This window comes from Impatiens glandulifera, chromosome 1 (assembly GCF_907164915.1).
Source record: "Impatiens glandulifera chromosome 1, dImpGla2.1, whole genome shotgun sequence".
Lineage (NCBI taxonomy): Eukaryota > Viridiplantae > Streptophyta > Magnoliopsida > Ericales > Balsaminaceae > Impatiens > Impatiens glandulifera.
The window spans coordinates 69,273,739-69,296,922 of record NC_061862.1 but is presented as its reverse complement, the minus strand read 5'-3'; the positions used below and the strand labels follow the sequence as shown (position 1 = coordinate 69,296,922).

The 23,184-nt window shown below is 31.7% G+C and overlaps 1 protein-coding gene and 1 non-coding gene across 2 annotated transcripts; both read left to right on the top strand.

Annotated features, from left to right (window-relative positions):
- The first annotated feature begins 232 nt into the window (after nucleotides 1-232).
- On the top strand, nucleotides 233-304 carry TRNAQ-UUG. The gene has a single exon. It is a non-coding gene; the product is annotated as a tRNA-Gln (tRNA).
- Nucleotides 305-7,310: 7,006 nt separating this feature from the next.
- Nucleotides 7,311-9,202, top strand: LOC124931344. The gene is made up of 4 exons (XM_047471792.1): nucleotides 7,311-7,414; nucleotides 7,518-7,621; nucleotides 8,733-8,995; nucleotides 9,056-9,202. The coding sequence occupies exons 1-4, from the start codon at nucleotides 7,311-7,313 to the stop codon at nucleotides 9,200-9,202; spliced, it is 618 nt and encodes a 205-aa protein (XP_047327748.1).
- The last annotated feature ends 13,982 nt before the right edge of the window (nucleotides 9,203-23,184 follow it).

Sequence of the window (23,184 nt, the reverse complement as noted above, 5' to 3'; positions counted from 1 at the left end):
AATACCAAGTACATAACTCACACTTAGTCAAAAATGTTAGATTATTTTATCTGATTTCAATGAAAAAATATTTATTTCTATTTAAGATTTGTGAAGCATGAAATTACTCACGCGCGAAATATTTATATTGTTAGATTTGTTTCATTCTATAGATTTGCTCAATTATAATTACATTGTTAGGTAAATTTTGTATTCTACTCTACATCAATTCAATATTTCAGTCTATCAAATTGGTTCTATGCTGTAGTGGTTAGCACTCTGGACTTTGAATCCAGCGACCTGGGTTCGACTCCCGGTAGGACCTCCTTTTTAGGGTTGATATGTTCCAAGTTAGTTTAACCTAACACAATTTTCTAGATATTCTTTGATTAGATTAGTTACTATGGACTTTAATTTGTCATAATCACTAACATAATTATTTTTAAATTTGTTAGAGTAAAAAGGTGAAATCATTCTAATACATTTTCAAAATTATAAAAGCGTGGGTTGAAGAACTGCCTTGATTGAGGGAGAAACTCTTTATAGGGCAGTGGATTCAAGCAAATATACTGACAAAGATATGAGATTGAGCGAGGAATTGCCACAACCAAGGCTAACTCTCTCCGTGCGTTTTGTATAGATGGAGACTTGTAGTTTGATAAGGATATGATTGAGGCAGTTAAACTAAGTTTGTATTTCATTTGTTAAATTCCTGTATATGTTGCTTGTTGTATGAAATGTTATTAACTTCTTTTTATCAAACTAATTGTGTATTATCTTGATTACATGTCCGGTCATTTTGTTCCTGCTACATATGCGAAAGCCCTTATTATTTCATGAGGTAATATTTGAAACTCTTATTTGTGGAAAAAAGTAATACCTATAACTCTAAGCTGAATAAGTATATAAAATATTTGGTTGTTGTTAGTTGGTAAGGAAAATATATTCAAAATTATACGAGAAGCAGAAATTAAAAATAATTGAATTATTGGAAACCATCAAGCTCATTCACTAGTAGCATTCGTTGGAGCTAACGACGGTCAAAGACTAGCAAAAGTACAGCACGCAAAGAGAGTGTTAGTTCTTCTATAAGTGTAATATTTCAATTGATTTATAAATTTTCTACCATCTTATTAGTTTTAGGGAGATGATATTTGAGTTGATTAACAAATTTCTACCATATTATAAGTGGCTGCAAATTCATTGAGTTTTATTCCTCCTATTTATTGATATGGCTAAATCAGTGTGATATTTTTTAAGAGTTTCAAATTGATATTCAGGTTGACAACTAGAAGGTAAGTAATCTCTTGGCAAATATATTAATCAAATATTTGTATGTTTGTTGATTTATGTATGTCCACCAAATTGTAATAATTAGTTTATCTTCTTTGCAGTTTTATAATATTGTTTTGTTTAAAAGAATAATATATTAATTCCTCTTGTTGTTATAGTTTCTTGAACTTTTTTTTTTTTTTTTTTACAGTTTGTGAGATTTATGAAAGGTGTAAAGGATAAGACATTAAGGGTCAAAGGACAAGTGAGAATTCTAGTATCACCCCTAGGCTAGGAAGTTGCCTTGGTGAAGGTAATTTTCCAATTTCACTAGGAAAGTTGATCTAACATATGACTATATATGTTGAACTTAATTCATTAGACACATATTGATCTTTTACTGGCTCAAATTTATGTGTTAGTAAGTATTTTAGCGACGTATATTGACCTCTTACTCGCACAATTTTTTGAGTCAGTAAATATTTTAGCGGCGCATATTAACCTCTTACCGGCACAAATTTATTTGTCGGTATAGACATTTGCCGACTCCACTTTTACTGCACTAAGTTATGTGCCGGTATAATATTTTGTGCCATATATATGCGCTGCAGAACACTTATTTATGTATCAATAAAATCATTTTTTTTATAGTGCTTAAACGTTTAATGATTAAGTTGGATAATCTGAAACAAATAAAATTAATTATTGTTTAAGCTTATCAAACACAATATAAGTTAAATAACATGAATGTTAAACGAAAAATGAAAATTCAATAAATAATAATAATAATAATAAATATATTGTGAAGGATGACTTTCAAAATGAGTTATTATGCCAGCCTTATGTCTTACTAATACCTACGTGCAAATTATCGAGTGAATTAGATCCTACTTCTGTCCTAGGCAGTAGGAGGTTGGTTACCTAGTCTATCTGAGATCCTGAGTTTGAGTCCGTAAGATGATAAGTTTTATTATGGTTAAATTGGCTTAATATATTTGTGAGCTATGTAATCCGTAAGTATTAATCGCACTCCGTAAAAAATGTGGAACCCAATGTTCTAATATATATATATATATATATATTTTAATGAATTAGTTAATAATTTGACTAAGAATGGTTAAAAAATTTTAAACATATAAAATCACAATAATTTAGTTAGATTTTACATTTTGTTTCAATTTAACTATTGTAATAGAAATTGTTTTAAATTAAATAAATACAAATTTATAATAAATAATATTCTGAAAAAAACAAAGAATATCATTCATTACATAAAATTGGACATTCAAGATGCAGTGTAATTTCATTGTTGCTCCCTAAGAATATGTTGTTTATAGTTCTAAGAGATTTTAATTAACTTAAGAAGAAATAAAAATCATTCATATAAATACCTTTTTATAATTCTTAATACTGATATTCAAATTTGAAATAAACTAACAAAACAATAATACATATTTAACTAGAACAAGATACCTATTATAAGCCATAGAATAGTCTTTATAATTAAGTCATAAGTCATCCACGATACATTAGACTTACAAATGATAAATGTTTTTATAAAAATGATTTATAATACTTTCACTTGAAAGCCGAAAACAAAAACTTTATTATAGTTCGACAAAAATATATATATTTGCCTTGACACGGCAGTAAAAAAATTTGATTTGACATAATTAAACAATATTAATAACATAATCAATTTGACGAATTTTGTTAATGTAGTGTAACTCAATTATTATTGTGTGTTTTTTATTTAAAAATATTATTAGTATGGTCTCTATAAAGTGATCGAAAAAGAGTTTAATGACTAATTTGTTAACAAATGTGATGGATATTTAATTGTAATAAAATATATATAACCATGTTACTCAATATTTATTGAGCTCGTAAGTTCTTAAGAATAACGATTAACTCTCTCTAATTGATTATGTCAGTTTTCCATAACAAAATTTAGAAATCGTCATAATACTATATTATGATTGATACGCATCGGACGACTACGATTATTGAAGGTTAACAAAAATAATAATATTGTATTGAAAATAAATTTTTACTTTTATGTACGAAGTTTTAGAATAACACGATTGCACACAGTATGACCACAACTTCAACTTAAAGTTTATACGTAAAAATTTTCAAACTTAGACTAACATAGTAAGTTATATATTGAAAATAATTTTTATTTATATTAATGTTAAATATGAGTGACCTGGTAGAAAAAGTCAACCTAAGAGAACAAAATATCACGAATTCGATTCTCACCAAAAACAACTTTGAATGAAAGTGGAGGGTTACGACTATGGGTGTCATGTTAGTTCTACTTAATTTTAAAAAATGTTAAATATGAATATGAGCTTATGTTATATGTTAATTTTCATACTTGTAAATATGTCCATTTAAGCGCCTAAAAAACAAATGAACTTCGTGATGTTACTTGAATGCTAATTAATATTTCAAGATATATTGTTTTCAATACAAAGTTGATTGAGAGATGTTATAAGTAGAAAATATAATTTATTTGTTATATATAGTATTTGTCTTTTCTTATTAAATTTAATTCTGATATAAATCAAGAAATATAAAAAAATGTCATTAAATATTTATTTCATTCCTAACACATTACATTTAATGTGTTGTTTTTCATAATAACATCATTTAAATAAAACTTAACCGAATATCTCTTTTCTCTAAACATAATCAAATGCCTTCCACAACTGTGTACCTTAGTAGTTGTCATTAAGTTGGTTAATTATTGTATGCAAAACACTTCCAATTTTCTTAAACCAATCCTCTAACATTTGAGCTTCACCTTCATTGGGATCAGAAACAGAAGTATCAATAATCGATTTCACTTTGCGTGTTCTAACCATTTTGTTTATTTGTTTTTCTTTCTTTCTCATTATCCAAAAGATACATCACCTCAAAAAATTGGCAAGGTAGTCCATACAAATTTTCTCTAACTTCCATAAAAAGATGGGTCACATTGTTTCTCTCAAGTTTCTTAATTGCTATTGAGTAGTTTTATTGCAATCAATTCCATGTTAGGAGAAACAAAAGATAATAACTTCCTTATGGAGAGAAGATCATGACAATAAAATCGATAGCACAAGCGATACTCAATTCACTGATCTTTTTGTACAATTCACTACGGCGTTTGGAAAAAGTGACTTGTCGATCTTTTTCCCTCCCCTTACGTCGATCCATGGGAATTTCCTGACGGTCTTTTGAACGCTTGTTTGCTCTAGGGTTGTTAAGGACGTTCTCCATTATATTTTCAAATTTCGAAAAAGTTTGTTATGTGTATCCACTTCACTTCACTAAATAAGGATTGTATTTATAGATTAAAATTCATAAAAATCGATAAATATTTCCTTTAAAAATTGACACAAAAGATTATAGTCATTAATCGCAATCTAATTTGTTTTGTTTTGATTTGACAAGATTCAAATACAGAAATTAGAAAGTTTAATACACGATTGTAATGCTTTCAACTAAATTGACCAATTCAAAATAATTTGTTATCCAGTCAACATTAAACTTTTTCACCATATTTAACGTTTTATTATTTCTTTCGAGTATTTTGACCACGTAAATTATTTGCATTCGTATTACTTTGATTAATATATATTTTTTTTTCAATTTTACTAAATTTATTATTGTAATATAGATATGAATTACATATAATATTTTCTGTTCATCTACTCGGTTTAAATTACTATATTTTCTTTAATTTTACTTATACGTACATCCATACGTAACCATCATAACAATTTTCTTTAGATGGACGGCTAGTTTGATTTGACTTATAAGAACTAGTTTGATTTGACTTATAAGAAAAAATAAGTCATGATTGTTTAATATTTGTTATAATAATAATTTTAGAGAATAAAAGTATAAATAAAATCAAACATACAATTGATGAATAAGTTAAATAATGTTAAATAAATAAGATTGATAAGCTGAAACGATTAAATGTATTAAACACAAATAACGTTAGCGATTAAAATAAGTTAAATAATATGATAGTTTAACCTACAAGGTTAATGTATTACTCCACTAAGGTAGTCCAGTGGTAAGAGTCGACTTAAGAGACCAAAAATATCACGTGTTCGATTCCATCTGAAAACGCTTTAAGTTAATTTAAGCGAGTTGGGGGTATCATGCTACTTTTCCTTTAATTCCCCAAAACAAAATGAATGTATTAAATTATATATTTATTTTTAATAAAAATAATAATAAGAAGAAAAAGATATTACAAAGTATGACTTTAAAAAATGAGTTATTATTCAAGCCTTATGTCTTACTAATATTTTTATTATTATTATTATTATTATTTAATTAGAATAAATATCAAATATGTTTGCAAATAATTGAGTGAATTAATTAATAATTTGCTTGAGAAAGAGTAAATATTTTAAGCATATAAAATTGTAATAATTTAGTTAGATTTTAACTCCTTTCAATTTAACTACTGTGATAGAAATTATTTTAAATTAAATAAATACATAAATTGCTAATAAATAATATTATGAAACAAAGAATATCAATGATTTATTACTTTGTTTTAGTATTTAATATTATTTATATGGAATACAGATTTTAGTTATAAAAACACTATAGAGACGTGGGATTCTGTTTTCGTCCAATATTGTTGCCGATAAAAAAATTGATTTTATTTATGAATCTAACACTAAGAAGCATTCTTCGTCTGCCCGGAAGCATTAGCCAATTATTTGTTGTTGTTCTTAGTGCTTGTTACCATTTGGGACTTGTTTATGATGGCAATATGTATTTTAATAAGATGGTGTATGTTTACAACATTAAGCCATTCTTGGCCACCATAATTGAAGAAGTGTATAATGTAAAAAAAAAAAACATGCTTAGGGACCCAACTATGTTGTATCGAGGAGCTTTGTATCTACTTGTAGAAACTATGATAATGTGGTATATGTTGGTTTTTTTATTTTTATTTTCCCCCATCCATGAGAAAAAGCCCAACAAATAGACCCATCTTGAACCCTATTTAATACATTTATTTTTTAGAACAAGAGAAAGAGAGAGAAAAACTTCAAGTTGTGTTTTGATAATCTCCGGAGTTAGCACCGTTGGATCGTCCTAATTTTTGGACAGCAGCTTCAAAACTTCTGGGCCAACATTCTGGACGGTAGAGATCCGATTCTGAGGTTCGGAGGTCGGGGTTTTGTTACCGGAACAGTAGTAGTTATTTTAGTGATATTTTTCCTTTCTTGTTCTTTGATTGTTTTTCATATTCATTGATGTGCATGTTTCCAAGGGTATGATGAATTTGTTTGCCTCTAGTATTGTTTAGAGAAGACTTTTGTATTGCTCTCTTGCCGGTAGTAGTGGATTTTAAGCGACACTAGGTGTCCCGTGGTTTTTGACCCATTGAGGGGTTTTCCATGCTAAAACTATGTGTTGTTTGTGTGTGTGCTTGCTTGGTGTGTTACTCACTATTTTAGGGGCTGTGTTGATTGCATTTGTGCACACCTATTTGTTAGCTTCCTCGTAGGTTTAAACGGTTTGAGAAAGTGTTGTCAAACGAAGGTTAAATTCCACATTTTGTTGTTTACCGTTGTGGTGCATTTCCATCAAAGTGGTATCAGAGCCTTGGTTGCTTATTTGTGAATTGAATTGTTTGAATGATGGAAACTAATATAAGTAGGATGATTAATTTGAATGGTTCTAATTATCATGTTTGGAAGGCAAATATAAAAGATCTCCTATATGTGAAAGATTATTACTTACCTATTTTTGCTACTGATAAACCTGAGAATAAAACTGATGTAGAATGGTTTATTTTTCATAGACAGGTTTATGGATATATTTGGCAATGAGTGGAGGATAATGTGCTGAATCATATTATTGGGGAGACACATGCTTGTACTTTGTGGAATAAGCTTGAACAGTTGTATGCTCGGAAGACTGGGAACAATAAATTGTTCTTGATTAAGCAATTGATCAAGTTACAGTACAAAGATGAAACTCCTGTTACAGATCACTTAAATGCATTTTAGGGCATTGTGAATCATCTTTCAGGAATGGGTATCAAGTTTGATGATGAGATTCAAGGTCTATGGCTACTTGGTACATTACCGATTCTTGGGAGACTTTTAGGCATCCTTGTTCAACTCTGCACCGGATGGTATTATCACCATGGAATTGACTAAGGGTAGTGTTATGAATGAAGAGATGAGAAGAAAGTCACAGGGTTCTTCTTCACAATCAGATGTCTTGGTCTTTGAAAGGCAGGAGAGAAGTCAGAGTAGAGGTCCGGGTAACAGAGAAAATCAACGTGGTACTAGCAACTCTGGTAAAGGGAAATATGTTAATGTAGAGTGTTACTATTGTGGTAAAAAAGGGCACACACTAAAGTTCTGCAGATATGCAAAGAAATAGAATAAGAAGAAAAACTACAACAATCAAAGGAAAGATGATGATGGCGGTGACAAGGTTGAATTGAATACTATCACTAATGATTTCTTTGTTTGTTGTGATGATAATTTGGTGAACTTTGAACATGATGAGGCGAGTTGAGTTATTGACAGTGGAGCTTCGTGTCATGTTACATCACGAAGAGATTTTTATTCATCTTACACTCCAAGTGATTTTGGGGATGTCAAGATGGGTAATAGTGGACCATCAAAGGTTATTGGTATTGGAGAAGTTTGATTGAAATTTGATACTGGAATGGAGTTGGTTTTACAAAATGTAAAACATGTCCCAGATATGATATTAAATTTGATTTATACAAGTTTACTTGATGATGATGGGTACAACAACTACTTCGGTAATGATTTGTAGAAACTCACTCGTGGTTCTTTGATCGTGGCAAGAGGTAAAAGGTGATCAAAGTTGTATGTGACACAACCGAAGATCTCCAAGAGAGATGTTAATGCTGTGAAGAATGCTAACATGACTGAGATATGGCATAAGAGACTTGGTCATATGAGTGAAAAATGCATGGATTTGTTATCAAAGAATGAAGTGTTATCATGTGTAAATGATGTCTAGTTGAAGAGGTGTTCTCATTGTCTTGCACGTAAACAAAATAGAGTTTCCTTCAAGAGTCATCCTCCCTATAGAAGAGAGAACATACTTGATCTTGTTCATTCCGATGTTTGTGGTCCTATGAAGACAAAAACACTTGGTGGTTGCTCATATTTTGTCACATTCATTGATGACCACTCCCGAAAGGTATGGTTTATACTTTGAAGTCTAAAGGTCAAGTTTTAGATGTGTTTAAGCAGTTTCATGCCTCGGTTGAGAAAGACTGAAAAAAAAGCTCAAGTGTATTCGGACAGACAATGGAGGTGAATACATTGGGTCATTTGATGTTTACTGTAGAGAGCATGATATTCGGCATCAAAAGACTCCTCCAAAGACACCGCAATTGAATGACTTAGCAAAGCGGATGAACAGAACATTGGTTGAGAGAGTCATATGTTTTCTTTCACATTCAGGGTTGTCGCGTTCTTTTTGGGGTGAAGCGTTGAACACGGAGGTACATGTTATTAATCTAACCCCTTGTGTTCCTTTGAAGTTTAATGTTCCTAACAGGGTTTGGAGCGGAAAAGATGTTTCTTATAGTCACTTGCGAGTCTTTGGATGCAAGGTATTTGTGCATATTCCCAAAGATGAAAGGTCAAATCTTGATGTGAAGTCTAAGCTTTGCGCGTTCCTCGGCTATGGCGATGATGAGTTTGGGTATAGGCTTTATGATCCAGTTTAGAAGAAGCTTGTTCGAAGTTGGGATGTTGTGTTTACTGAAGATCATATTTTGAAGGATGTTGAGAAGAGAGAGACAATACCTCAACATAGTGATAATCTTATTGATTTGGGTCCAGTTCCTCTACAACATATTGACACACATGTTGGAGATGATGTTCCTATTGATGACCATGGTTCTAATGATGTTGATGCTCAAGAGTAAGATGTAGATGAAGTTGTTCATCCAGAGTTACTAGTTCCAGACATGCCTCCATGTGTTCCACTCAGACGGTCTATGAGAGATCGTCATCCTTCTATACGTTATTCTGTTCGTTATTCTGCAAATGAGTATGTTCTTCTCACTGATGAGGGGGAGCCTGAGTGTTATGCAAAAGATATAGAAGATGAGCACAAGAAAGAATGGGCCGAAGCTATGCAAGATGAGATGGATTCTTTGTATAAGAACAATACTTATGAGTTGGTGAAGTTGCCTAAACGTACGAGAGCATTGAAGAACAAGTGGGTTTATAAGGTGAAGACCGGTGAGTTCACCTCATAACCCAGATACAAAGCTAGATTGGTGGTCAAAGGATTCATCCATAAAAAGGGTATTGATTTCGATGAGATTTTCTCTCCGGTCATGAAGATAGGTTCTATTCGGGTGGTTCTTGGTTTAGCGGTCAGTCTTGATCTTGAGGTTGAGCAAATGGATGTCAAGACTGCTTTCCTTCACGGTGAATTGGATAAGGAAATCTATATGGAGCAGCCTGAAGGGTTTCAGGTAGAAGGTAAAGAAGACTATGTGTGTAGACTTCAGAAAAGTCTATATGGGCTGAAGTAGGCACCGAGACAGTGGTATAAGAAGTTTGAGTCTGTTATGGGGGAGCAAGGCTACCGAAAGACTACTTCAGATTATTGCGTTTTCTTTTAGAGGTTTGGTGATGATGATTTCATCATTTTATTACTTTATGTTGATGACATGTTTATCGTTGGCAAGAATGCAGGAAGAATTGCTAAGTTGAAATAGCAGTTGAGCAAGTCTTTTGCAATGAAAGACTTGGGGCCAGTGAAATAGATTCTTGGGGTACGGTTCACTCAAGATAGAGCTGCCAAGAAGTTGCACATGTCACAAGAGAGATACAATGAGAAGGTGTTTTGTAGGTTCAACATGGACAAAGCTAAAGTGGTTAGTTATCCTCTTACTACCAACTTTAAGCTAACAGGTAAAGATTGTCCTACTTCAAAGGAGGACATTGAAGATATGGATAAGGTTCCATATGCCTCAACGGTTGGTAGTTTGATGTATGATATGGTGTGTGCAAGGCCAGATTTAGCTCATGTAGTTGGTGTTATTAGTCCGTTTTTGTCAAATCCTGGTAGGAAGCATTGGGAAGCAGTTAAATGGATTCTCAGATATCTGCGCGGTACTTCCAACCTAGATATCACATTTGGAAATGAAAAGCCGCTGCTTATGGGATACACAAATTTTGATATGGCTGGAAATAAGGATAACATGAAATCCACTTCTGAATATTTGATAACATTTACAGGGGGAGTTGTTTCATGGCAATCAAGATTGCAAAAGTGTGTGGCCTTATCGACAAAAGAGTCTGAGTATATGGCAACAACAGAATCTTGCAAAGAACTATTGTGGTTGAAAAGATTTCTACAGGAGCTTGGCTTCAAGCAACAACGCTACATGGTTCTTTGTGATAATCAAAGTGCAATACACATTGCTAAGAATTCCATGTTTCATAAGAGAACGAAACATATTGATGTGCGGTATCATTGGATTAGAGAATCTCTTGAAGATGGGTTGTTTGAACTTGATAAAGTTCACACCGATGATAATGGTTCCGATATGTTGACAAAGGCATTGGAAAGAGAAAAGTTGAAGGTGTGTTGTTCGATCGCCGGGATAGCAAACTCATCCTCATAGTCAGGAAAAAGGGGAGATTTGTTGAGTTTTTTATTATTCTCCTTAGTCCATGAGAAAAAGTTCAGCAAATAGGCCCATCTTGGACCCCACTTAATACATTTAATTTTGAGAACAAAAGAAAGAGAGAGAAAAAGTAAGAAAGAAAAGAGAGAAAAACTTCAAGTTGTGTTTTGATGATCGCTGGAGTTTGCACCGTTGGATTGTCCTAATTTTTGGACAGCAGCTTCACAACTTCTTGGCCAACATTCTAGACGGTGAAGATCGGATTCTGAGGTCCGGAGTTTGGAGTTTTGTTACCAGAACAGTAGCAATTATTTCGGTGATATTTTTCATTTTCTTGTTCTTTGATTGTTTTTCATATTCCTTTATGTGCATGTTTCCAAGAGTATGATGGATTTGTATGTCTCTAGTATTGTCTAGAGAAGACTTTTGTATTGCTCTCTTGCCTGTGGTAGTGGATTTTAAGCGGTAGTAGGTGTCTTGTGGTTTTTGACCCATTGAGGGGTTTTTCACGCTAAAATTTTGTCTTGTTTGTGTGTGTACTTGCTTGGTGTGTTAATCACTATTTTAGGGGTTATGTTGATTGAATTTGTGCATACCTATTTGTTAGCTTCCTCACAGGTTTAAACGGTTTTGGAAAGTGTTGTCAAACGAAGGTTAAATTCCGCATTTTGTTGTTTACCATTGTGGTGCATTTCCATCAATGAATGGACAAGAATACAAGAGAATTGTTGATGGAGTTAGAGAACGAAATTGGAGAAAATTATATAATGGATGCGAGTCTTTCATCTCTATCTGATAATTGGAGTGAAGTTGCTAGAATAAGGGTCATCTAGGAAGGAAGAAAAGTAAAAAATCTTTTAGTTCTATATATATAATGATACTTAATTTTTAAAATATCCGGATTGCCGGATTGAGAGTAAATGGATATTTGGGTCGGATTGTGGGTTGACCCATCCATAATATGTTTCGAACTTGCAACCTAATAAAAAAAGTACAACCCTTTAACCAACTAGACTAATAACACTTTATTTTTTAATTCAACACCATATTTGATGAACGTGGAACATTTTAACAATATAAGTTCAACTTTTTAACTAATTAATATATATATATATAAATATATATAATGATGCTTAATTTTTAAAGTGTCCGAATTGTAAAGTCGAGAGTTGTGGTTAATTTGGAGATATATATGTGAGAATAAATGAATACTTGGGTCGGATTGTGGGTTGACCCGCCCATAAACTTAAAACGGTTAAAAATAAAATTAAAAATTCTATAGGTATATTTTGAATTTACAACATAACAAAACAAATACAACTCTTTAATCAACTAGGCTAATAACACTTTCTATTTTAAATTCAACACCAAATTTGATGAACGCGGGACATTTTAACAATATAATTTAAACTTTTTAACTAATATATATATATATATATATATATATATATTAATTTTTAAAGTGTCCGGATTATCGGGTCGAGAGCTGTGGTTAATTTGGATATATATGTGAGAATAAATAGATACTTGGGTCGGATTGTGGGTTGACCCGCCCATAAACTTAAAACGGTTAAAAATAAAATTAAAAATGTTATATGTATGTTTCGAACTTGCAACCTAAGAAAACAAGTACAACCCAGTTTACCCGCCTATAAATTTTAAACAGTTAAAAATAAAATTAAAAACGCTATAGATATCTTTTGAACTTGCCACCTATAGAACAAGTAAAACCTTTTAACTAACTAGGCTAATAAGATTTTATATTTTTAATTCAACACCAAATTTGATGAACGCGGGACATTTTAATAATATAAGTTTAACTTTTTAACTAACTAATATATATATATATATAATGATGCTTAATTTTCAAAATGTCTGGATTGCCGAGTCGAGAACTGTGATTAATTTGAATATAAATGTGAGAATAAATAGATACTTGGGTCGGATTGTGGGTTGACCCGTCCATAAACTTAAAACGGTTAAAAATAAAATTAAAAATGTTATCACATTTTTACCGTAATATTTTTTTCACAATTTTTTATATTATTACTCGTGCAAATGCACAGGGTACGTGATAGTTATGTTAAAGAGAGGACGTCGAGTTTCTCTTACACATTAAGAACATTGAACTCAAGGGTTTACCTCCATTTAAATCGGAACGGTTTTAGTGAAATTAAATATGTGTGGTTTCTTTATTGTTTTTCATTATTTTTGTAATCAGTTGTAACATATATAATATTTATAAAAAAAAGTTCAAGTATGGTGATATCAGTAAAAAAAACTTATTTTTTCATTTAACTTTCATCTCATATTTAAATCACAATTAAAAGGTACTGGCAAATCAATAAAATAAATCAATCATACCATAAATATAACTAAATTATAATAACATATTTGTGCTCAAATATAATTGTCTTGATAAAAATGCAACACATTTTATTTTACTTTTTTGATATATATATTTTAAATTTGTTAAAATTAAAATTAAAATAACACATAATATAAAATACAAATATTAATTTTTCGAAATACATATTCTTAATATATATATATCTTTTATTACTATTATTTATATTGATAAATAATTATTAATTTTAGGTCTGTATTTATAATTTTGTTAAATTTGTTATTTATTTATGTATTAATATGTTAAATTTTGTTATTATTATAATTTATTTTTAATTAGTTATAATGTATTATGAAATTTATAATAATGCTTGTTTTTAGCTGATGATAACTGATTAATAAATTTCAAGAAGTAGTTTGAGATTTAAGAAAATTGATCAAACTAAATTGCTTGCTATCTTAATTTTGTTAAATAAAAAACAAAATAGTTTTACAAAGCTAACCAGACTTCACATGTAATGACCTCAAATTTAAATGTATGACCTTCTTAATGAAAATTCATTAAACCTTGTAAATATGGACATTAACAAAAATAAAAATAAAACTAGTTCTCCTTGATTCAAAACTAAAAATAAAATAAAACTATACTATATGTTAAATTAGTGGTTATTGACATCCATGAAGTGCATAAAAATCAAGATACAAAAAATATCAATAAATCATAAATTGTTTTTTCATAAGACAATAAATATAAAGACTTGTGATTATATTATATGTTAAATTAGTAGTTGATGACATCCATTGAAGTGCATAAAAAATTAAGTTATAATTAATATCAATAGACCATCAATTATTTCTTTTATAAGATTAAATTTTATGGAAATATAAAGACTAACATCTGAATTCATTATGATTATACATAATATAAGTATTAAACTTACGCGAATGTCTCTACTCTTTTTTTATACTACCAACACATCGTCGACCACCTTAATTTGAGTTAAGTTGGTTGATTCTTTCATTCTCACAACCCTGTATTTTCTTTAATGAATCCTTCAAAATATTTGAACTTGATCATCACTAAGATCGAAAATAGGAGTATCAATAATCGACCTCATTTGGCGTGCCCTGATCATTGTGTCTATTCCTTTTTTCCTCTCTTCCTCCTGGTCCAAAAGATTCCTCACCTCGACAAACTTACGAATTAGTTCATTCAATGTTGTGTTGGTAATCTTATCTCGTAAAAATTACACGTAAATAATATATGAAAATAATAAAATGATAATAAAACAGATACAACAAATTATGTAATAAGATGAAGAAAAGTCTTCTCGTTTGCTCCGAGGCCTATGAAATCACAGTTCCCTTAAAACAGTTTCACCGTCTCCTGTTTGTGCTGGAGAGTTTCGTCGGTGGCTGCTTCCCAAGGTACAACGGAACCTGCAATGATTTAGCATAGAAAAACCACTACAACAACGAACTAAACAAAAGTACCTGAATCACAATCACCGAGTTTCGCACAGAAATGATCGAGTCAAGAAACTCGAAGAACACTCACAAGAACACTCACAAGAATACTCACAAGAACAAGGAAAGACTTTAGAATTCTAGAGAGAGAAGTAATAAAATAATGTATGGAGAGTAATACAATGTGAAGGGATATTTATAGTTGAAAATTAAACTCATAATCAATTCTTTAATCCAACGGTCACTAATCCATCATCCATTCATCCAACGGTTATCGTTGCTTGCCTTTTCATCATCTTTGCAAGTTACATCCTACAATAAATATTTTGTAGTTACAAGGCATTCAAGACATTTATGTTAATTGTAACAATTAACAAATTTAATTCACAATGAATTTGATGTGAATTTCATTTGGATGAAATTTCACCTTAATTTACATTTGAATTTCATGTGAATTTCATTTGGATTAATTTCACTTTAATTCACATTTGAATTTCATGTGAATTTCATTTGGATTAATTTCACTTTAATTCACATTTGAATTTCATGTGAATTTCATTTGGATTAATTTCACTTTAATTCACATTTGAATTTCATGTGAATTTCATTTGGATTAATTTCACACTTAATTCACATTTGAATTTGGTGTGAATTTAATTAGCCCAAATATCATTTTCATTTAATTAATGGAATTAGTTTAATTCCAACAATCCCCCACATTAATGGAAATTGAAAGATTAACCCGGTGAAAGGTTCAACAGTTGAATTTTACATAGGATAGGTAGATGTAACCCTTTGAACCTTCCCTTATGAAAGTATATAACTTTACTAGCCGATTAGTTGACTCGATGTCCTTGAACTATTCTGCCTTTTGTGTAAACGATTACACACTTTCACATAAAATTCTTCCTGATACATGTCAGTTCTCATGATTGTGTTCGTTTTGGCCATGAACACTCGCCTGGTTCAGTGAGAGGGTCTAGAATTGAGCCGTGCAATTCTTTCGAAGCGGCCCCACTTCTCTCTCACATAGGTGATCTCTTTATTCATAAAGAATCATTAAAAACCTGTGTGCTTATCCTTTCCCGAAATGCTATTTTATCGTAGGATTTTTACCCATAGCAATCTACCAAGTTTAGTACAATTAGGTTTTCCCATTGAACCTAGTTCTTGGGATCTCCAGTCATCATAGGTTGGGTTTCCCTTCATACTAACTTATTGTAGGCTTAAGTCCCATTCCTTGTGAGGACTTTAACACAAACTCTCTATTTAACCCTTTGGTTAGCGGATCCGCAATATTATCTTTTGATTTTACGTAATCAATTGAGATAATTCCAGTAGAGAGTAATTGTCTAATGGTATTATGTCTACGACGAATATGTCTAGACTTACCATTATACATATGACTCTTAGCTCGTCCAATCGCAGATTGACTATCACAATGAATAGAAATTGCTGGTACGGGCTTAGACCATATTGGAATATCTTCTAAGAATAGACGTAGCCATTCAGCTTCTTCACCACATTTGTCAAGAGCTATAAATTCAGATTCCATCGTGGATATAGCAATAACAGTTTGTTTAGAAGATTTCCAAGATATAGATGCACCTCCAAGTGTAAATACATATCCACTTGTTGACTTAGAGTCTTTCATATCTGAAATCCAATTAACATCAGTATACCCTTCGATAACAGCAGGATGTCTCGTGTAGTGCAGACCATAATCACGAGTATTTCTTAAATACCTAAGTAATCGTACAATGGCTTTCCAATGATTATTACCCAGATTACTCGTGTATCTACTTAGTTTGCTTACTGCATAGGCTATATCTGGTCTTGTACAACTCATTAAGTACATTAGACTCCCAATTATTCGAGAATATTCTAATTGAGAAACACTCTCTCCGCGATTTTTAGATAGATGTTGACTCGTATCTATCGGAGTCTTAGCCAATGCAGAATCATCATTGTTAAATTTTTCGAGGATTTTATCCACATAATGTGATTGACTTAGAACTATCCCTTCCGATGTTCTAATCACTTTGATTCCAAGAATCACATCAGCCAATCCCATATCTTTCATGTCAAATTTTGAATTTAACATATCTTTAGTGGATTTAACCATTTTATCATCACTTCCAATGATAAGTATGTCATCTACATAAAGACATAAAATGACGTAACCATTTTTTGTGTCTTTAATATAAATACATTTATCACATTCATTGATCTTAAATCCACTTGAGATCATAGCATGATCAAATTTCTCATGCCATTGTTTTGGAGCTTGTTTTAAGCCATACAATGACTTAACTAATTTACAAACTTTATTTTCTTGCCCTTGAGAAGAAAAAACCCTTGAGGTTGATCTATGTAAATTTCTTCTTCCAAGTCTCCATTTAAGAAAGTTGTTTTTACGTCCATTTGATGAACTTCTAGATTGCGCAAAGAAGCAATTACAAGAATCAATCGAATAGAAGTTATTCTCGTAACTGGAGAATATGTATCAAAATAATCAAGACCTTCTCGTCGGCGATATCCTTTTACCACCAGTCTTGCCTTATATTTATCAATTGATCCATCAACTTTCATTTTCCTTTTGAAAATCCATCGATAACCTAGTGGTTTATTTCCCGGAGGCAGATCCACTAGTTCCCATGTATGGTTTTGCAAGATAGATTCTATCTCACTATTAATTGCCTCTTTCCATCGAGGCCCTTCATATGAGTTAATTGCCTCATTATACGTTTGAGGTTCACTTTCCATCATGAAAGTAATAAAATCTGGACCAAATGATTTTTCGGTTCTAGCTCGTTTACTTCGTCTAAGTTCAACCTCAACTTCATTCTCCTTTTCTTGTTCATCTAGTTCAAGAAATCTTTTTGGAGAACGTTGTTCTTCATTAGACTTATATGGAAGTACATGTTCAAAGAACGATGCATTTCTCGATTCCATTATCGTATTCTTATGAATATCCGGAATGTCCGATTTAAACACAAGAAAACGATAAGCACTACTATTATGTGCATATCCAATAAATATACAATCAACAGTTTTTGGTCCAACTTTCACCTTTTTAGGTAATGGTACGGCTACCTTAGCTAGACACCCCCACATTCGTAAGCATTCATATGATGGTTTTCTTTCATGTCATAATTCATATGGACTCTTATCTAGCTTCTTTCGTGGAACCTTATTTAAAAGGTAATTAGCTGTCAAAATAGCTTCTCCCCACATGTTATGTGGTAGACCAGAACTTAATAGAAGTGAATTCATCATTTCTTTTAATGTTCTATTTTTTCTCTCAGCCCTACCATTTTGCTGAGGAGAATAAGGTGTTGTCGTCTCATGGATTATACCATGTTGAGCACATAACTCGGCAAAAGGTGATTCATATTCACCTCCTCTATCACTTCTTAACACCTTGATCTTTTTACCAAGTTGGTTTTCAACCTCATTTTTATAGAGAGTGAATTTCTCTATGGCTTCATCTTTACTTTTAAGAATATACACATAACAATATTTTGTGTTATCATCAATAAAAGTAATGAAATATTTTCCTCCACCACGTGTTGGTGTTCCTTTAAATCACACACATCTGTATGAATTAAATCAAGCGGTCTATTACTTCTTTCAACGTTTCGAAAGGATGATCTCGTCAATTTCGCTTCAACACAAATTTCACACTTGTGTTTCTTATTAATTTCGAATGTAGGTATACAATTCAGTTTTATTAATCGATGCATCGAATCATAATTAATATGACCTAGTCTACCATGCCATAAAATGGAAGACTCCAACAAATAAATAGAAGACTTATTCTTTTCATTCATATTTGGCTTAACTGCCATTACATTTAGCTTAAAAAGCCCATCAGTAGCATAACCTCTACCTACAAACATTCCACCTTTGGATAAAATAATTTTATCCGACTCAATCACAATTCTAAAACCATGCTTACTTAGAAGAGATCCGAATATCAAATTTTTCCGAATCTCCGGAACATACAACACATTAGTCAATGTTAAATCTTTCCCTGAAGACAACCTTAACACCACTTTTCCTTCACCTTGTATGTCAGAAGTGGCAGAATTCCCCATGGACAACTTTTCACCATTCTTCACTTCTTCGAGGCTTGAAAATACTTCTTTGTTGGAGCAAACATGTCTTGTAGCTCCTGTGTCAACCCACCACTCTCGTGGATTAGACCCCACCAAGTTAACCTCAGATATCATCGCACATAGATCCATGTTCGATAATCCTTGAGTCAAGTTAGCCTCTCGAACTCTTCTCGGCTTCTTGCAATCGGAAGATCTATGGCCCATGCCATTGCAATTGAAACACTTGCCCGTGAACTTCTTAGAGATTCCTCCTTTAGGATTAAGGCTCCGGTTTTTGACAAAAGAATTGTATTTCTTCTTGTCTTTACCATGCTCAACCACATTTGCTTTAGCCACATGTTGACTAAAGTATTTCTTTGAAGTGCTTTTATTTTCCTCTTCAATGCATAGACGAATCACCAATTCTTCTACGTTCATCTCCTTTCGCTTGTGCTTAAGGTAGTTCTTGAAATCATTCCAAGACGGTGGCAACTTCTCAATAATAGCAGCCACTTGGAATGTTTCTCCTAAATTCATGCCCTCAGCATGAATTTCGTGCAAAATAACTTGGATCTTTTGAACTTGTTTAATGACCGGTCTTGAATCTACCATTTTGTAGTCCAAAAATCGACCGACCATAAACTTTTTTGCACCCGCATCTTCTGTTTTGTACTTACGTTCAAGAGATTGTCATAGTTCTTTGGCCGTATTCTTCTCACTGTACACATTGTACAATGAATCTGATAAGCCATTCAACACGTAATTTCTACATAAGAAATCTGAATGGTGCCAAGCATCAATGGCCGAAGCCGCTTGCACATCAACTTTCGGATGCACGTTTGCATCCGACGATGAAGCCACGTTTGGCTCATCGATTTTGGGAGTGGGAGGATCCTCTGTGAGGAATCGCGCAAGACTTAGGGTCGTGAGGTAAAAGAACATTTTCTGCTGCCATCTCTTAAAGTTTGAACCATCAAACTTTTCTGGCTTATCCAGATGGTTAGCTGGAACCGGCATCCTCATGTTAGAAGTAGGTGTTTCGGTAGTCATTTCTGAAACAAAACCAGAAACGTGTAAGAATCTGAGATAAGTAATACTTGAAACTGTTTTAAGATTATTGGTAATCTTATCTCGTAAAAATTACACGTAAATAATATATGAAAATAATACAATGATAATAAAACAGATACAACATATTATGTAATAAGATGAAGAAAAGTCTTCTCGTTTGCTCCGAGGCCTGTGAAATCACAGTTCCCTTAAAACAGTTTCACCGTCTCCGGTTTGTGCTGGAGAGTTTCGTCGGTGGCTGCTTCCCAGGGTACAATGGAACCTGCAATGATTTAGCACAGAAAAACCACTACAACAGCGAACTAAACAAAAATAACTGAATCACAATCACCGAGTTTCGCACAGAAATGATCGAGTCAAGAAACTCGAATAACACTCACAAGAACACTCACAAGAACACTCACAAGAATACTCACAAGAACAAGGAAAGACTTTAGAATTCTAGAGAGAGAAGTAATAAGATAATGTATGGAGAGGAATACAATATGAAGGGATATTTATAGTTGAAAATTAAACTCATAATCAATTCTTTAATCCAACGGTCATTAATCCATCATCCATTCATCCAACGGTTATCGTTGCTTGCCTTTTCATCATCTTTACAAGTTACATCCTACAATAAATATTTTGTAGTTACAAGGCATTCAAGACATTTATGTTAACAAATTTAATTCACAATGAATTTGATGTGAATTTCATTTGGATGAAATTTCACCTTAATTTACATTTGAATTTCATGTGAATTTCATTTGGATTAATTTCACTTTAATTCACATTTGAATTTCATGTGAATTTCATTTGGATTAATTTCACTTTAATTCACATTTGAATTTCATGTGAATTTCATTTGGATTAATTTCACAATTAATTCACATTTGAATTTGGTGTGAATTTAATTAGCCCAAATATCATTTCTATTTAATTAATGGAATTAGTTTAATTCCAACATGTTGATCTAGAAGAGGCCTCCATAAGTAATTCGGTTTCACCTCTATTATGGAGTTTTTGATTGTTGAGAAGTCGCATTGCAATTGACTCCATGTTTGGGGAAGCAAAAGAGTAGAGCTTCCCTGATGGGGAGAACATCATGGCAATAAAATCGAGACCACAATCAATGCTTAGGTCATTAATTGTTTTGTACAATCCAGTACGACGTTTAGAGAAGGTGATCCAACAATCTTCTTCCTTCTCTTGACGTTGGTCCATAGGGATTCTTTGACGGCCTTTGGACATCTTGTTGCATCTCGAGTTCCTAGGACCGTTCTCCATTATTAGCTCCCAAAATATAATAAAAATTCTAAACTATGAAGAAATTTGGTTTGTGTCTCATTCACGAAGTAAAAGCTGTATTTAAATATATAAGAATGGAAACAGTTAGCAATTCAATTGAAAATTTTATTAAAAAAACACATTATCAATGACAATCTAACTAATTTGATTTGGCAAGTTTCAAATATAGAAAATTAGAATTTTTACAAGTAGCTAAATTGACCATTTGAAATCATTTATTATCTAGTCCATTTTAGCATTTTTTGCAAAGCTCCATATTGTTTTTATAACTGGTTTATTGACCACAATTAAATTATTTAATTGTGTTGTTTTGACTACTATAATTAATTATTTATACCTTATTGAGATATTGTTGTAACATAAATATAAATTATATGTAATATTATAATAATTTATTTTGGAGATATTGTTGTAACATAAATATTAATTATATTAAATATTATACTCATTTATTAGGACGATTTTAGTTGATATGTGCAATAAGTCTCTCAACATTCCAAATGTTTTGTCATTTATATCTATGGTAAATATCTAATGGAGATATTGTTGTAACATAAATATAAATTATAAATATATATTCATTACAATGTTTATTTATGTGTATCGCGGATTTTCATTAACTTGGCATTTTTGTGAGTGTATGAATATGAGTGATTTTCTGGAAAATATACTGGTCAATCGCAGGTCATATTCATTAATATCTAAAATGATCTCATACATGTTAAAAGAGGTCATATATAATCTCATGTTACAAATGATTTAGTGTAGTATTCTTTATTTCATGATTTGTTTACAAAGTTTGAAACAACTTAAAATTCACAACAAATATGTATTTAATTCATCAGCGGACTAAACCCAGCAAGACCTAAGATGGGTGGCATGAAGATTAGAAACTTCTAGTGTATCAAAATTAAAGAAAAACAAAATCTATTTATATAACATAAAAAACATAAGTTGTCACATTTTATTTAAACTTAAATTATCCATTCATCCCTAGCTGATTTTTGTTTGTTAAGTTCTCAGTTTGGGAAAATTAAAAGGTCCAATACAAAACAATCCATGCATGTTTATGAAGAGAACTTACTAAATTTGACGAGGTTGTTGCGAGAGAAAAGGAACTTAAAGCAAATATGCATCGTCCAACTAACCAATATTTTGGATTCCCATGTCCATGGCTCGACCAATATTTATTGATCTTTCAATGTGATCTCAAGGTGCTTCTTGAGATGACTCAATATTATATCGATTAAACTTCATATTTTCACTTCAGTTCTTGACCTAACTCAATACCATATCAATTAAACTTTATATATTTTTGGTAATTATTAACATGTTGTGAGTTTGAATCCATCCAAAAAAAGTTAAATTAAAAAATAATATCTAAACTAAAACTTTCAAATTCCTTAGTCATTTAAACATTTATTTAGGAGGATGAAAGACGTGTAATACCTCTATTTTTTATGTAGTCACAAATACGTACTCCTAGATTCCGAGTATTCTCAAGAAAAAAATATAGATCTGGATAGTTAAATAATAGGCCACAACTTAGATCAAGTTCCGAAACCTATCCATGCGAAACATGTGGCACCAACTTTCTTTTAACACATTGAATAAACTAATGGTGATTCAATTGAATGTACTATAAAATAAGAAGGAGTTGACCTCAGATGAAATATATAATTTGCACAAAATTTAGATCGAATACAAATGACGCAATATGGTTTGGTAATCCAACAAATGACAATGAAATCTAGTAATGAATGTATTTAGTGAAAGAAGACGGTTTGGTAATCCAACAAATGTCAATGAAATCTAGTAATGAATGTATTTAGAGAAAGAAGACGAAGCATCTTGGGAGGAGGACAGCTATAGATGCTTAATTGTGTTTAGCATAAGCTAGCTAAATATATATTTATTGATCAAGAGGGTTAGGGTTTTCTTCCGAGTATGCGCATGGGCTTTTTTCGGCCAAACCTTAGGCGCACAATT

What these genes read in the sequence shown, in the direction of transcription:
- LOC124931344 (XM_047471792.1), top strand. Translation starts at nt 7,311, where the DNA reads ATGGGTATCAAGTTTGATGATGAGATTCAAGGTCTATGGCTACTTGGT. An exon ending in TGTAGAGTGTTACTATTGTG is followed by an intron (nt 7,622 to 8,732) that starts GTAAAAAAGGGC and finishes TTTCACATTCAG; the next exon opens with GGTTGTCGCGTTCTTTTTGG. An exon ending in GGTATAGGCTTTATGATCCA is followed by an intron (nt 8,996 to 9,055) that starts GTTTAGAAGAAG and finishes CATATTTTGAAG; the next exon opens with GATGTTGAGAAGAGAGAGAC.